The 17585-nt window shown below is 40.7% G+C and overlaps 1 protein-coding gene across 1 annotated transcript in view; it reads right to left on the bottom strand.

Annotated features, from left to right (window-relative positions):
* Nucleotides 1-17335, bottom strand: part of ITGA4 (integrin subunit alpha 4) — a 55704-nt gene extending 38369 nt beyond the window's left edge. Inside the window, exons 1-9 of the mRNA XM_084643727.1 lie at nucleotides 16878-17335; nucleotides 16233-16354; nucleotides 8197-8303; nucleotides 7960-8089; nucleotides 6210-6277; nucleotides 5457-5586; nucleotides 1450-1535; nucleotides 1036-1098; nucleotides 803-940 (exon numbers count right to left, since the gene is read on the bottom strand). Coding sequence (XP_084499853.1) covers nucleotides 803-940; nucleotides 1036-1098; nucleotides 1450-1535; nucleotides 5457-5586; nucleotides 6210-6277; nucleotides 7960-8089; nucleotides 8197-8303; nucleotides 16233-16354; nucleotides 16878-17272 — 1239 coding nt within the window. The 5' untranslated portion in view covers nucleotides 17273-17335. The remainder of the gene's footprint in view (nucleotides 1-802; nucleotides 941-1035; nucleotides 1099-1449; nucleotides 1536-5456; nucleotides 5587-6209; nucleotides 6278-7959; nucleotides 8090-8196; nucleotides 8304-16232; nucleotides 16355-16877) is intronic.
* Between the last annotated feature and the right edge of the window lie 250 nt (nucleotides 17336-17585).

Below are 17585 nucleotides of genomic sequence, written 5' to 3'. Positions count from 1 at the left end.
AACCAAGCCCTTCATGAAGACAATAATTGTGGTAAGAAAAGAATAATGGCAGATGCATATGTGAGAGAGAAAATAAAAATTCTAAAAATAAAATTAACGAATTAAAACTAAGCAGATGAAAATGGAAAAAGTGATTACATTTTAACCTCTGATTAAAAAGCAAAGAAAAAACAAATACCAATATATGATAACTCCAGTTATTTTCATTTACCAAAATATGGGGAATAAAGAGATCTACCATTCTCCTTCCTGAATGCTACTAGTGACTACACATCTTTCACTCAGCTGCAAGTTGTTTGAGTTTGAAGCATCACCTATTCTGTTCACAAACTGTTCCCTTTTTTTGGTGGTTAAAAGAATGGCTTTCAACAAACTAAAATATCTGTTTTTCAAATTATAAGCAATATGATTGCAGAATGCATGCAAATAGACTTCAGTAACATACTAACTAACATATCAAGTTATGAAATCATGCTGATCTTTCTTCTACTTTAACACTTTCTCTTATGAACACCAGATTTACAGTAGATGTGGCTAGCACTTGATACATTCATATGCAAAATCATACTCCTGTTCTACCATATTCCCTGATACTAGCATAAAGTAGGTTTCAGTTAAGATCCCAGGTTTGCATGGTGGTATTTTAGCAGAATACATAGTTCTACTGTAAATCATGCAGTTCAAATGCATCATCTCAGAGTTCCTGTAACAAAGCAGAAAACACTGCTATTCGGTTTGTAGGACCAGAATTACTTTAAATAGTCAGAATTACTATTAATTTTAAAAAAGAAAACACACTTACAGAACCTGAGTTGATGTAAACATAAACCCTTCCTTCTTCTCTGACTTTACTTTGCATTGGAGCGCCAACCAGTAAGTCTGAGAGGCCATCGGTATTCAGATCCACTGCGCAAACAGCAGCTCCAAAATAAGAACCAAGCTGTGCACACATACACACAAAAAGTGAACAGTCATCAAATCTTTAAGTCAACACACAAGAAGTTATAATATGTACCAAATAACATGAAAGGTTACCTTTTTACCCTTTAGTTCAGACAGAATATTTAATCCCCTTGTCCCAATGCTAAAAATGTATGCCTAAAATAAGAAGAGAACATAGGAGAAATTCAACTCTTTGCATTTACGGTTTGTCAGTAAGAAAAATGAAATACTAAATATGCTGTAGAGGAAAGACAAATCCCAAAAGGCACCAAGACAACACACAATTCAAAATAAAATACAGTCATGCATCATCTCCTGCCCTATCCTTTCTTAGCACCACTGAACAAGCAAGACCCTCTTTCACACTGCATTTCCTTTCATTCCTTCTCACAAACTCAGAGAAGCTCCATCCAATACTCTGTGCTCCCTGGACCACAGAAATCCACTCTTAGCTTTCCATTGCAACAATCCAAAGAGGAAAAGTTACAACAACAAAGCACCTCTTACTTTACCAGTCTGCTCCTGTTGGGGAGCTCCTCCAATTACTTCTGTACTAGCTGGTGTCAGAAAGTGGCCAGCTCCAACAGCATATCCTGTAAATGAAATAGAGTCATAACTGAATACAGTAAATATGATAACAGGAACCATGAATATAATTTTAGAGGTGCTCTCTATGGCATACTGTCAACAATCCAATAAACTATGGTCTGTTACTTTTCATACAACATATGCCTCACTCAGATGAGCTCTGAAAGAATAAAGTGCAATTTCATGCAGGTAAATAATAAAATGTTTAGAAAGGTAAGTTTTCATAAGATAAACAAGATGGTCAATAAAAATAAGGTTTACTCCCAATTGCTAGAATTCGCATTAAAAATGGCAGAAACACATATCACATTAAAGATGCCAAACACACCTCCATTTTCCAACTATTTGCCATTTTAAAAATTAGTTTTAAAATGGAAATCCATCTTATTTAACAACACAGATTCATGAGTCATTTTCAAATAGGTCTCCGTTGTAACAACAAATTAATGCAAACACTCACATAAGAAAATTCAAAGAGGAAACTACATCATTCAAACCAATCACCAGATTTGTTATTTCAAATGTGGTTGGTTTCTATTGTATTGCAATTAAAAAAAAGCACAATACTGTTACTAATACTGATTATTCTTTTGTTTGTTTGTTTTTTGGGACGAGCACCTTTTTTAAACAACTTGGATATTAGATTTGGCTAGCTGACAAGAAAATATTGTTGGCAACAATCAGGCAGTTGGATCCAGAGGGGCAGACTTTTACATCTCTGCAGGGCCCTCCTGACTAATGGGGCTATACAGGGATATAAAAGTCCACCCACAGACAACCTATTTGAAGATTGGGGCCTTATTTTTTTAGCTATGCATAACTGGTCATTTGTATTCCTCTCAAAGTGCAATATGGGACACAACTGGCTGAGCTCAAACAGAGAAGTCATTTAGTTTATTCATATTCTGCTCCCCTTGTAATTACAGAACTCTCATCAGCTTTCCATGAAAGTAGGGAGTACAATATCATAGAGGAGAATTGTGCCTTAAATCTTTAACCTGCCAAGATGACTGTGTGGAACTCAGGTTCCCATTATGCCAGCATTTTCTTTTCATGTTTTAAGCTATAAGGGGTGAACAAGACCATTTATCATTTAAAGGTCAACCCCCAGTTTCTACTTATTCAACAAAAAATTAAGCTTAAGTAGATGAACCTTAATTTTCATGCTCTGACCTTTACTTTCAAGTTATTTTGTTTTTGTCCAAGTGCAAAAACATTCATTTTTAATTAATTTTTTGGTAACTACAGGTCCCAGGTTTCTGCCCTGTTCTGAAGATTGTTTTCATACAACATATGAAAAATAATGTGAAGTTTATGCCTTTATTATTCAAGGCTCTGCACCTAAGCAAACCATTTCTGAGGCTGGGACACAGTTCATCTGGGTTTTGCTCTTTCTACTGCTAGAACACTTCTGAAAATCTCAGGAGAAAACCCTGACAAAATGCTGCAAGTCACAAATAAGTTGATTAACAACTTCCTCATTCATTCACATTGACAAGAGGGAAGCAGTCAAATGGAAACTGGAATTAAGCTGAATCAAAAGGTGTACATTTTAGGGGAGCCAAGGCAGTTTTATTCCAAGATTTCCCTAACCTAGCTCCTGGTCTAATTTCCTTTTAAGTCAGTGGGAGTTTACTGATATTTAACGGGAGACGCATTGGGTTCTTAGTAATGGATGGGTGACGGATTTCTATCTCCAGACCTAAAGCACACAGGGAATGAAAGAAGTGGCAGTCATGAATTCAATAGCCCTGAAACTGAAGAGGGAATAGGAGCCAACATGGAAACATCCGTCGCTTCTCAGAAGCTCCCTCACCAGAGCAGTATGTATTTGGGACTCCCAAATGGTTAAACCCATGAAGGAATGTGGTTTGGGGACAGGTACTAGACATGGCTTCATCCCTCAGCAGTTCTGTCAGAAATTTCCCTTGGAAGTAAATACTCCCTTGTGCCATTTTTCTCCAGACAGATGGGGCTACGGCTATAGGAGGGGGAAGCAACAGCACAACTTCCTGAGGAGTTATGCTGCTGGGGGAACTGGAGAGCAATGCAAAGGGGCAGAGCCTCCACACCGATGTTCTAAGATCTCCAGAATGTCCCCTATCCAACTGGAGGCCTACAAACCCTTAACCTTGCCTGGAGGAGCAATGTCCCATGTAAATGTACCCTTCTTGCAAGAGTGTATGATGTCAGTGCTTATCAGTTAGATTTCCCGTCAGGCCTCAGTTCATCAAACCACCTAAGCATGGACATAACTTTAAACACATGAGCACTCCCATTATCTTCACAGGTTTTTCCTACCTAAGTCACATCTTACATTTAAACACGAGTCAACCCACTGAAGCATACATGCAAGTGCTTTGCTGGATCACCTTAATTATGAGTTCTCAAGACTACATATATATCTGCAAAGGGGCATTTCTGCCATCCCTCTCATCATCCATCTTCTGTAAGAACTCTGTTTCTCATTCTGAAAACACCTCCCCATTAGGCTTACCCTACAAGAAGTATGGAAATAGAAAGACCAAGTGCAATTACAAATTCATACGGGACTTTATAAATTAACTCATTAAGATGCATGTCTAGAATGTATTCATATACATACCTAAGTTCAGATCATTTATACTGTACCAACTTCTTTCAAAATGGTAATCATTGAAAATAACTTAAAACCACCAAAAATGTTGAGACCACATCCTGTTTTTATTATTGTATTTAGCGCTACCCAAGTACACTAAGGAAATTCTAGCAAAAGTTATTTATTCACTGACTTCTCTTTCCCAATGTATTCTCTTTCTCAGGGGGCGGCTACTGAAACCCCTCTTTTCCCTCCAGCTTGAAATCAAACCCTACAACACCCATTTCTCATGTTCTTCTCCTGTAAAACTCCAGACTGCCATAATCTCCACATCGGCTATTAAGAAAACAATAACTCTATAAAGCAGAGACCAATCATTGATCACTGCCAGAAGAAAAGACAGTGAAAGCATAGAGATTAATTACAATAGTCTGCTTTGAATTGTATGCTGGTCACAAAATATACTTTCCTCAGTTGGTAATACTATTATTATTTATGTGCTGACAATATGCTTAGCACTGTAAAAATATACAAAATGACTTCAGAATCAGCCCTGAAGAAACTGAAATCTAAAAGACAGAAATAGAGACGATCGGACACACTGGGAAGCCCAGGGCAAGGAATAAATTGTGACTCAGCTAGCATGGCATGAAGGGACACAACTGGAGAAGCAGTGCAGCGGGAGACTCTCAGACAGTGGGCGGGATGGGATGTATTGGGGTGGGGAGTGGGCAGACCTTCTCTGCTGCCCCAACTGGCCGGCCAGGACAGCTGCACCAGTGCATTGGGAAATGGGTGTGCTGTGCAGTACAGAGACCTACTGCAGTTTACTCCTTCCCTGGAGCAGCAGGAGGAAGCCTGTAACTGTTTGAGTCACAATCACCCTCCCAGCTGTCCATGGGGAAGGCCAATAACACACAACCCTTTATTCTAGGTTCATGGCAAAGCCATGATTGAGCCTGTTATTAAATATCTTTAAATATTGCATGAAATCTGCTTACAGTAGTGCTGAGTGAAGTCTACACACCATTTACTATCAAAGTCCTTACAAACAGAGCAGTCTCAAGTGTACAGTGTGAACGGTCTCTCTTTTAAATCAAACAAGACTAGAAATTATTGTAAATGAAGATAAAGCAACTCAGAAATAAATGTTTGAGGTAATTCAGATGAGACGAATGTAGAGGAACACAGAATAAAAGTGAGATTTTAAAAAGATTAACACCATGCTCAGAATTACAAGACAGGTCTGCAATATTGCCATTCTGGGGTGTAACAAAGAAGACATTTCAACCCAGTTGCATAGACCAGGGAATCAGCTAAACAGATGAATAAAAAATATTTTAAATACCTAAGTAACTTCCAAATTTTACTTGATTCCTCACATCTGTATAAGCTTGAAAGGTATTTGCAGTGGTATTGTACACAAAGACAGAACCAGTCCAATAATATGATCCCGGGGATCCCATTATAATTAAATCCTGGAGGAAAAAAAGTGTTGTTTATGTATTAAACTCTTAAAGATAAGCATGATGAGTCAAATTCATTCCTGGTATAACTCCCCTGAAGTCAATGGAATTACACTGGAGATGTTTTTGGCTCAATATCAGTGCATTAAAATCAGAACACATATAGAATGTTTTTCACTTTTAAAATATGGTTATTATTTCCCTACTAAAAGCTTTGAGCGGTGAGCAATTTAAAGAAAACCACAAACAAGGTATCTTTCCCCCTCAGCAGAATATTTTAGAAATCATATTTTCAGGTAGAACATAAAAATGTACACTGTAGTGCATTGCTCTTTAGATACAGAATGTAAGCTTTATTAGTGTTTAATATTGCTTTCAATAGGTTATTCTGAATGGAATAATAAAAAATATGTTCTATTATATTCTTCACTTCCTTCCAAAATAAAAAGGAATTTTGGATTTAAAATAGAGTGCCGTGATAAATTATGTTTTGGCATTTTGAAAATTATTATATACCTAAAACTCTTATCTTTAATAAATTTCATTTAAAAAAGATGAAATATCATGACTATGCACAAATGTATGATGTTCTCCAGGAAATAATTAAATAGAAAACTGATTTTTTTAATACACACCTTAAAGTAAAAACTAGACATCCCAGCCTGACATGACCCATGGTTTTCTCCAAACTTTCGCACATGATCTGAATATAAAAGCAAAAATGATTTAAAGTCTTCAATCATCTTGAAAAATAGAGAGTTTCAGAATTCCTCTGCAGCTCTCTGAAATGAAAGTAAGGATAAATAAAAAGAACTGGTTTCTACTATTGGAAAGCGTACATGGACTTCAACTTCATAATACCAGAATAATAAGGAATTGAGAAAACAGTCCCATTCCAAATGCATCACTTGATTGGAGCTAGGTTTTGTAGCATGGTTTTAGCTATTCTAAAAAGGTGACAAACTCCTGTAAAATAGATCAGTCCATGAAAACAGCATGTCAAAGTGAAAAGTCACTATACACATTGCTTGAATAACAAATGCTAGTAAGTTTAACACTCCTCTTCCCACCCCATTTACAACTCCAGCTATACTTTTGATGGAAATAACTACTTTAATTGGAGTTCTCATGATGCCTATGCCATGCGTCTCTGCTAGGAATCCTCTACATGTACAGTTTAGAGCTGTAATAATCACACTATTGCTCGTATCTATGGTCATGCATGGCTTCTTTTGCCTTCTCCTGCTGCTCCATTAGATTTTTGGAAGAGCTCCACTGGATCTTGTTCCCACTTTCCATCTCTCATTTCTGAGCCTTCCTTTCCCATGTTTTTAATCTCAGTCCCCTACGTCTGTCTGTCTTTCCTCTGCAAGGCTCCTTATATCCATGCTCTTCCAACTCCAATTTCTTACTTTTCTTTACTAACCCTTTCCCTTCAGTCTCTCCTTCATTTCACTCCCATGTACACTCACCCGTCATTTACCCGCCTCCTACTCCCTTCACCCAGTAACCATGGGAGGTGGAAGGATGATCCAGCCGGTGGCTGTCTTTGGAGCCAGGGGAGGGATGCTGGAAGGAGTTTCTTCATCATTCTCTGTGGGAAGGCCAGATTATCTGCTCTCCCTCCCTCAACTGGGATAAGATCACTAAATATTTTGACATATTGTTCCCTCCGGTTTGGGGAAAGTACCACAGGAGCTGGGGATTCCCTGGTAGGTTGCTGGGGGCACTGAGGCCATGATTTCCATCTTGGGTCCCCATCCTGCTCTCACTCGTTCCCCTGTAGATTGCACAGAGGCACTGTCAGAGGCATCTTCCTGCAGGCTACAAGTTGGGTGAGAGATTAGGCCTGGCAGGCGTTAGTCTCAGGAATGGGGCAGTAGGCAGCACTGGCTGCTACTGGGAACAGTGTGTCTGATGCTCAGGAAGAGGGAACAGCAGCCAGTTGAGGATGCTGTTTCTAGTCAACTCGGACATCGTGCGGCATATGCCTAGCAGGTGGATGGAGCAAAGAGATGAACTGAGCCTGCTTCTTCTATTTATAAAGAAAATATGCCCTGCAGGGGACCAACCCATTGAGTAAAATACTGGTTGCCCTTTTCAGCTGTTGAATCAACATTACTTCAAAGTGACCAAAATTTCACCAGAAAGTTTGGTCTGTAGGCCAGATTTCTGCCTTCAGAACCCATGCTGCAGGCCCTGAATAGCAGAAAGCCTACCCAGGGCAGGTGGGAGGAAGGGGCAGACAAGAAACAAAACAGTTTAAGGTGTCCACAACCCCCAGCTCATTTTTTTTTCCCAGGGGCATATCTGTTCTTTTATTTCCTCAAATCAAGTAGGATGTTATCTTATCAAGCCCTAGAAATCACCAAACTCTCTGCTTACCTTTATAGCATGGACTTATTCTTTTACTTAGCTGTGTTCGAAAATCAGGAGGAATTTCATAACAAACGCCATTAGGGAGTTTGTGTTCATTTTTTATGTAATATATATTTTTCCACCTATGTCCACATGCCTGTATTTATAAAGAAAAAAACAAACAAACATGAGATGTGATAGGAAAATGTAGAAGTTGTGACAGTAGTATGACAAAAGGCATACAGTACTTAACGCAACACATACAACAATGGTTCCATTTTCCCTTGGCTGCCTTGACAAGCTGACACCCAGCCACTGATTATCTCTCTCTTCAAAACAGGTCTTTCCACAATAGTCTCCTGCTGGATTGCCTGGAGCAAAGAAACCAAAACAAAACAAAAAGCTATGACAATCAGCTTGAACACAGGAAATATACTAAAGTTCTATGGACTTCCTTATTATACAACTTGGTTACTAGATGATTATATTAAACAGTGTAAGTTCAGCAGAATTTATACAGATGTGTTTTGTATAGGAAGTTCCATGTACAGATATTTAGCATGGTTCATATTTTTCAGAAAGAAAGGTATTGTGCCATACATATAATATATCCAGATGCAAACACAGCATATTAGGTGTGAACAGAACTTATTAGTCATTGAGCTCTGATTGTGTGATCATCTCTGTTGAAACTGAGAAAATCAGGAAGCTGGCACATGGTCCATCAGGGAAATCCGCTGGCGGGCCAGGCCGGTTTGTTTACCTGCAGCGTCCGCAGGTTCAGCCGACTGCAGCGTCCGCAGGTTCAGCCGACTGCAGCGTCCACTGGCTGCGGTTCGCCGCTCCAGGCCAATGGGGGCTGCAGGAAGCGGCGTGGGCCAAGGGATATGCTGGCCACCACTTCCAACAGCTCCCATTGGCCTGGAACAGGGAACCGTGGCCGGGGGGGCTGCCATCGGCCGACCTGCGGATGCTGCAGGTAAACAAACCGTCCCAGCCCACCAGTGGATTTCCCTGACGGGCTGCATGCCAAAGATTGCCGATCCCTGCTCTATTTGATGCAGCGCTTAGAAATCAGCTCTACTAGGTATTCCTGTTCTGGTAAAATAAAATGTCTATAACTACAATCTTTATTTTGAAGGTAAAACCATTATGGATCAAACTTCTGTGTTCTGAGTACTCTTTATACAGAATGAAAACAATTATTTAAAGGTGGTTGCTAGTTTGCTTCTCTTTAAATGTCAGAGATCACTTTTTACACATGGAAGGACTTTGAGAAATTCTGCAAATAAATATTTGGCAAATTCTTGTTTCCTCTCAACAAGTTAGTGTGTGTGGAAAGAATAATTTTATGTAGACAGGACTACAATTTAAAAAAAATTATATTCTGCTTGAAAGGCTCAGTTACATTTGGAAACACATTTTTATAAAGGTCTCTCTTACGTATTTACTTACAAGAGCATGACAGAATACAGTACTCAGTGTTTTAGTCCAATATCTTCAGACAGCATTTTGCTGCTCAACTTACCAAAACTACCAAAATCCACCAACACAACACAGAATCTTTCTGTCACATATAAATTAGCCAGCAGAGGGCTCCTATACTGATCAGAGAATACAACAGAAACATACTGTATATTGACATTAATGGAGTGGCAAATGGGCTTGCATCGGAGCCGACATTTATTTGTAACATACTGGTGTAAGGGCTATTAAATTCGAACAAATGCATACTGAGTTCTAAGTGTCTGCTAAATTTCTTGAAAAGAAAGTCTCCCTATATTGACTTGATGTACTGCCTCCTCTTATTCAAATTATAGCCTTTTCATGTACTACAGAGGAAACAAGAATTGTCTCAGAATAATCAATGTATATTTTTATTACAAATGAAAGGAGTGGGGGAAGGCTAGCCTCTCAGATTATCTCATGTTCTTGGCGGTTTTTCTTGAACAGCAAATAAGACTAGATTGTTATGTGGTCTGAGATGGGGAGGTTTCACTTGTATCTTCTCCTATCTCAGTGCTCCCTCCCATTTTTAGGTGTCCCTAAGAACTTCAGAAGCAGTGAGAAAGAGCACTTTCCTCTTCTCCCATCCATTGTATTCTCCCTTACCCACTTGGTTATTTTCCCTTCTCCTTGACTCTACACTTTGGCCTTCTGCTCTTCCACCATCTCCTGTTTCCGCTGAAGCTTTTCTCTTGTTTTCTACTCTTCTCCTGCTCTCCACTCTCTCTCAAGATTCATTGTTGTTCCCCTTTATCTAATAGTAGGGTTTCTAGCATTGTTTTAAGGAAGGAATAGTATGAAGCTCTTGTGGGCATAAGGATGGGTTAAGGGAGTGTGGGTTTAATACCATGGATATAATGATGAGCGCGGGCATGATATTATCCATGTTTAATCCAGTGAGAAGATAGTCTGCACAGTCTGCATCAGTTTACAAACAACAAAGAGCAGCATTGCTGAAAGCACCAGAGAGGAAATTGCAGCTTAACTGCCTCAGGGGAAAGGGGCATGCCTTGCTCTTGTAAAGTCACTGTGAAATAAAAAGTGCAGCCTGTGTAAATGGCAGAGATGAAAGAAATATCTCTGTGTCAGCCCCACTACATGACACTCCATGGAAACGACATAGTCAAATATAAGTCATACAGACCCCTGCCTTATGCAGCCCTTACAAATCATCAAGCCTTGGATTGATACATCTATTCCAATACATCCAGTCAACATTATATGCTGAGGATCAAAGCAGGAGACCCCAAAATATTAATGCACATGGAGGGAAAAGATATACAGTTGTGTACTATAATTAGGAGTAAACAAGTCACTCAAATAACTGAGCCTCTTTGAATTGTTTTATATACTTATTTCAAACTATTCAGTGATTTGTTATTATTCACAGTAAATAATTCTTGGTCTTAAAATTGTACAGTAGCAATTCACTTCATCTGTTCAACATCTGAAAAGTGAGGTGGCATGGATAATGTTGACTGGAGATAAGTCACATGGGATTGTTTCCATTCTCCCAACTGGATGAGTGTAAGTCTTAGAATCAGACTGTTAGTGCAAATACTTGCATTTGAGTTTGAAGTTTGCTTTCCACAAATGTCCTTTAATATTTCTGTGAACACTTCCCTCTCCCTTGCCTGCCCCAGGTAATCTCATTAACTAAAATATTCAGAGAATGAGGAAAGAAGAGGGGAGTGAACGCAGGTGATAAAAATTCTTTACTCCCCCCAAGGAAATATTTGCAGAAAGTTGTTGAAATATTCCCTTGTCTTCAACTGTAATCCTTCACGTGGGGGAGCTACAGGGCAACTTGTTTCTAGCCTGATTATGGTAAGGGCCTAAGGGGAAAAATTGTGGGTGGCAGCTCTGGTCCCTACCTCAAGAAGCTGTGGAAGACTTCTGTGTAAGCTTATAACTACTTATAATAAGCTTATAATAGCTTTTCTTTTGTTTAACGCTAAACAGCATGAATGGCTCACTGCTTTTGTGAACTCTGACTTGATTCCTCTCAGTGTTATTGGCATATTGATCATACTCAATTCTTACTTTGAGAGAAATTGAATATACAAGATATCATTGACTAAAAACTTGAATATTATATTTTGAATCCCTCTACAATATACAATCATCCTAACTTGGTGGGGGAGGGAGCTGGACTCAGTGGAAGTTAAAAGTATGTAGCATGTCACAGGATTAAGGCCCTGATAGGTCTTCTACGACATTACTCTAAAACAATATACCCTGAATCTTTACTCTTTGTATTTTTGCACACATCTAAGCACTAAAAAACCTCTCATGTGCAATCACTATTCAATCATTATAAAAGCCCAGTTTGTGTATAAATTTATAGAGTAGAATACTTGATTTTATTGACAAACCAAAACCACAGTAAATTAAGTATGAATGCAGCATTTCATGAAATTCAGAATTTAACATAAACTAGAGAAGAGATTCACTGAACTCCACTGCCCTTTGTATTCAATGGACTAGATGCTCAGCTATGGGTAAAATACGCTGAGTGCAGCTGAGGGGAAGTACCTTCATGGCCCATCCGTCATGGGGCCAGTGGAAATTAGTCCAGCATAATTTAGAGCAGCTTTAGGCTTTTCTAAGGTATGCCTGGCTGCCCATGAGCCCAAGGGGCAGATCTGGCAGCTGAGGTCACAGAAGCACAAGACTGCTCTGGATAAGTTTCCTACACTGGAAGCCTTTGGGATCTCATAGCTCTGACCAACCAAAAATTTCCTAATAGAGGGAGACTCAGCAGCTAGCTGGTTAAACCACTCGTAAAGCTGCTTTGCCACATCAGATTGTTTACGAGAACGCTTAATAGGGCCAAGGATCTATCCCAAAAGCTTGTAATACTCAGTACCTTTGTTTTAGACAAAGAAGAGCAGTAAGAATCCTCCTGTAACTTTTTCAGTGTATCCGCAATATCTGTGATTCATAAATTAGAAGACATGGGTTCTCTGAAAAAGTGTTTTTTTCATTGCATGAGTAGGGACTTCAAATCTTACTAAGGTTACACTCATTAAAATGGCCATTCCTCCTCCTATTGAAATAACTAATGTTTAAAGCAAACCACCACCAGTGCTAAAAGGTCAGAACCAGAATATGTCATATGAAAAATACTAACTAGGAAAAACAAGTTCAGTCATAGAAAGATACTGTATCTACAAAAATGTCCATGCTAGAAAATAGCTACCTAAATAAGTTAGACTTAATTGTCCTTTGTCTACCTTTGTCCCCCTGTCTAATGGTCACAGATATATAAAAGGGAAGATGGAATTGAGGAGGGTAATCAGTCTAGGCCGAGCTGTGTCTTATTTAACTTCCTTCCTTCCTTCCCCCATTCCCCTCCAACATGGCTGTTTATAACTTGTTTATTTTATGGCAGAACTGTTCTTTTTTATATAACTTGGATTTTTTTAACATGAGAATTGTTTTAGAACCAGTTTAATGTTAAGGGGAAATGGTCCAGTTTAAAAAAAAACAAACAAACAAACAAACAGCACACTATGAGTGCTAAGTTAGCCCTGGTCTACACTACACAGTTAGGTTGACATAAAGCAGCTTATATCTACTTAATTATGTCAGTGTATACACTACAGCCTTGCTCTTGCCCATGTAAGTACCCTACTACACCTACATAATATCTACCTCCACGAGAGGCATAGGCTTATGTTGGTGTAGTTAGGGTGATGCAGAGTCCAGGTAGATACTGTGTTACCTACATGGGCTCTTGGCTATCATGGCTCCAAATTGACAAGAAAGTCCTCCCACCGAGGTCCCAGCTCCCCACTCCCAACTGCCTCCGTGCCTGGAGCTGGACTGCATCGAGGCTCCTGGCTCCCACTGGAGCATACAACCAAGAGCGGCTCCTGCAGGGACCAAACAGTGGGTGCGGAGAGGGGGGAAGAGGTGCAAGCCAGTCTTCCAGCAGGAGCTGCGAGCGGAGCTGAGAGACCGGGCTCTCAGCTCCCCACATTGCCCCTCTTAAGTCAGTGAAAGAGCTCCTGCTGAGGACACGCACCAACCACCACCGACTTTAGGAGGGTAGCGTGGACATAAACCACCACACTAATGACTACAGTGGCTGTAAGTTGACCTAATATAGGTCGACTTAAGTTTTTAGTGTAGACATGCCCATGAACGTTTATATTTACCATTGTCATCAATAGCAAAGTGGCATGTGGAGAGTCCTGTTTATATTGTGACATAAGCATTCAATGAAGTGCAGTACAAGACAGAAAACATCAGTGTGTATCTCCTGCAGCCTCTACATCTGCTGGCAGAAGTCCCCCAAATCCATTTAAGAATAGCCTTTGCAAGTTTAAACCTGTAATTGCTCAGCTACACCCCAGGTTCAATTCAGAAACTTGTCAACTGTCAAGAAAATCAGTAGCAATTGTGTTTAACACAATCAAGGACTCATTCTTCCTTGCTTCTTCTTCATTGACAAAACTAGTAAAAGCAAAATCAAGAAATCCTGCAGAGGCAACAAACACTAAACAGCATGTAGAAGGTAATACCCATTTAAGCCACGCTGCCAGTGGCTCTGAGCATTTTCCATTCTTTCAGTGAATTACAGGAGTGCATTAGAGCAGCTACATAGGTAGTAGTAGGTTTTCCTAGCTAACTATCAATGTGGCATAATGTAGGTGCCTGCTCACTTTATCTAGAAAGAGCACCTGAAGCAGGGATTTCATTTTGCTGTTACTATCACCAGATCTTAGAAATTCTTTACATATTTCTTTGTCTACCTGACTTGGCTTCATGTGTCCCTTCAGTCTACTGCATAGAGTCACAAAGTCAAATCAGGATTGACACATAAATGAAGAGGACTGATCCAAAAAGAGAAATGTAACAACCACAGCCAAAACTAAGACTCTGACTTCCTAAGTTTACTCAGGTTCTGAAACCTTAATCTATGTTAATTTAGAGAGGCATATTCTTGATTACTTATTGTATTTTTACTCCATCCAGTTTCACTGCCAAACTTCCCAGAAAGAGAATCGCTTGTAGACAGATATATTCACAGATTCCAAGACCAGAAGGAACCATTGTGATCATCTAGTCTATATAACACAGGCCACAGAACTTCTCCAAAACAATTACTAGAGCATAGCTTTTAGGAAAACATCCAATTTTGATTTAAAAATAGTTAGTGATAGAGAACACACCACAAACCTTGGTAAATTGTTCCAATGCTAATTACCCACCCCATTCAAAATGTACGCCTTATTTCCTGTCTGAATTTGTCTTGGCTCAACTTCTATCCATTGGATCATTGTGGAGTAGGTTTTGTTGTCCAAATAAAAACTCATTCTCTTTCCTCTCACCCTCTCAAATATCAACCTATTTAGCTAGATTGGCCTATCAACACAGTAATGGAGCACCCCACCGCCCCCGATTTAAAAAACTGTTTTTCTCTGCATGTATGGAAATAGGTTTGGTTAATTAATCTATTGTTTTGGGGATAGTGGGATGATATTGGTTTATGTGTAGGAATAATAAAGGGAAAGCTAAGTTAAAGCAAAGAGCATTTATTTTTTGACAGTAGGTAATGTGTTGTGGGAGCGAGTTCCATAGTCCAGCGCCTTTGAAAGTTGTCTCCTGTGCTCCCAAACCTTCTGTATTGGCTGAGTTTCATGGTTTCAGTGGATCACAATGGACATGGGAGAGAAAATATTTCAGATAGCTCAGTCTCATGCACGGCTCTGATTACAGGATACAGACATGGACCTGGACTCTGTAGTCAAGGAGGAGAAGGGCAGAGCAGAGGGGTGATGTGTTCATAGCAACCTGTGTTCTTTAACAGACGGACTGCTGCATTTTGCACAAAAATCATATACTTGGAGCAGGATACATATAGTTGCATGTATGCCACTAGCAATCCATCTGAAAAAACATTCCAGTTACTTCATCATGGGTTGGGAACTGAAATGTTTTAGAGAGAAACTCCAGAGCATACTTTAGAAACTTTTTTTCTTTTCCTCACTGACTTTAATTAGTTGCCCTCAGTTCAGAAGATTGAACTACTTTCGGGGGGGGAGGGGTGCGGGGTGGAGAGGGGAATAACAGAGGTTTAATGTAAATTCTTACAAGCCTTTGGAATCATAGATGCTGAAAGCAAAATATGGAAAGAAAAATAAATATGAAGATGGGAACTGTCATTTCAATTTAGGCTTAATTCTTTTTTTTAAATCTAATTTTATTGTATTCCTTTCTTTTGGTAAGAAAGACGGCTTTTTAAAAATCTAGATTTTTTAGGATTTCTATCTTAAATAATTTAATCTAAATTTATAAAAGCATTGATCTTTTGTATTAGTGAATGGTAAATATAAATGCTAATTTATGAAATATCAAAGTGATACATAAAAATGTGAAATGAGCATATAGAGGACATCTCTAGGTTCTTGTATTATTGCAAGTAGTGGTATAAGTTGAAGGAGGCTTGTTTAGTCAGATCAAAATTGGGCTATGTTGTACAGTTTTGCAATGATAAATAGCCATTAAGATGGTTCGAAAATATTTGCAAAATAGTGGAGGGAGGAACATTTATTGAGACAATCCAATATTTCTCCATGCTTCGGGGAAAATTCTATTAGTTGTTTATTTTGTCAGTTATAAATGTTGAAGAATCAAGGGAACATAAATGTGCACTTTGCTTCTTCTAAATAAGAAGGCTGTAGTGGCTGGCTAGCTTCTGTATTCAACTATAAGTGGCAAGCAAGCTTGGAGTTCTTTGCTGAAGTTGTAACATCATCTTCAGGTGCAAACACGATTCAACTCACCCAGCTGGAGCTGTTCACAAGTCCCACTGGGGTTGCTTCCGATCCTGCATCTGAAAATTGCACCTGGATTGACCACAGAGCTATTTGCCAACCATTTGGCTTTAGGGGCTCCCACAACCAACCTGAAAGTGAGAAGAAAAGAAACTTAAACCCTGCCAACAGGGATGCAAACACTAAAAGGCACACACACACCCCAGAACCTAGGAGAATTAGAGACCAGCTTCATGCTCTTCTGCACCCAGGATGCAAACGTTTGCAATAGGCAACTGTGTCATGGCAAACAAAAAGAAATTGCTTCCCAACTTCCTCGTTTCTTTGCAGCTGGAATGCTGTAAGCAGATGCCCATGTAAAGTTACTGTAACTTTAATCGAATGCAGGCTTGCACGAGCTGGGACAACTTGAATGAGGTTCAAATCTGAAGCCGTCCCTGGAAGAAGTTCTGGGGAAGATCTCACAGTGTGACCCACCGACACTGACAAAGCCTTAGATTAGAAAGCAAGCAGCGGGGCCCCGGCAATCACTGCCAAGTCAGACCAGCAAAACCTGCGATGCCCAGAATGGTGATAGCTGGTTAGGAAAGTTCCCAAAGGCTTCCCAGCAGACAAGAGAGCTGAGAAGTCGCCTGGCGAGCGAGCGTTACTTACCATCTACTAGTGCCATGGCTGTACAGCACAACCGAATAGCCAAATAATGTCCCGTTGAGTCCCTGGAAGACCACGGGGTGCTGTGTGTCCAGGTTGTAGGCGTGGGCAGTCCTCAGGTAAGGGCCCAGGAGAAGGAGCAGCGCAGCCCACACGGGCGCCCCTCTCCGCCTCTCCCAGCCCCGCATGGCTCCTCGCAGAGCGCAGCGAGGCTCACAGTCGCCAGCCCCTGCACTTGGGGGCCGAGCCAGCTCACTTGTAGGTCCCACGCTGTTTCCCTCCCCGCCCTCTTCTCTGCGGCGCGGGCGGCCGGCCCGAGAAGCTGGAGGCAGGGGCTCCAGCGCCGCAGCTCGCCAGATGTGCAGCCCAGCAGCCCCCGGTGCACAGCGGCGGCTCATGAGGGGCTGGGGAAGGGGCAGAGGGAGCCGCCTGGCCGTGGCCTTATTGGAAACCCTGGGCGGTGGGCGGGCGCAAGCCCCTCACTCAGCTCCCCCCTCAGGCAGCGTTTAAAGCACAGCGGGCAGGTTGGGGGCAGGCTCCGAGCGATATTTCCCACCAAGGGGAGCCCAACCCCATGCAAGGGGTAGAGCAGGGCGGAGCCCAGCCCCCGGCCCGTCGCTGCTAGCCGCGGAGCGGTGCTCCCCTCTTGCCCTGGGGAAGCAGCATTTCTCCCGGGGCTGGGGAGCGCGGGCAGCTTTACCCACCGAGCCC

This window comes from Lepidochelys olivacea (genome assembly GCF_965140295.1).
Source record: "Lepidochelys olivacea isolate rLepOli2 genome assembly, chromosome: 11".
Lineage (NCBI taxonomy): Eukaryota > Metazoa > Chordata > Testudines > Cheloniidae > Lepidochelys > Lepidochelys olivacea.
Note: the sequence above shows the minus strand (reverse complement) of the source record. Positions and strands in the feature narration are given on the sequence as shown.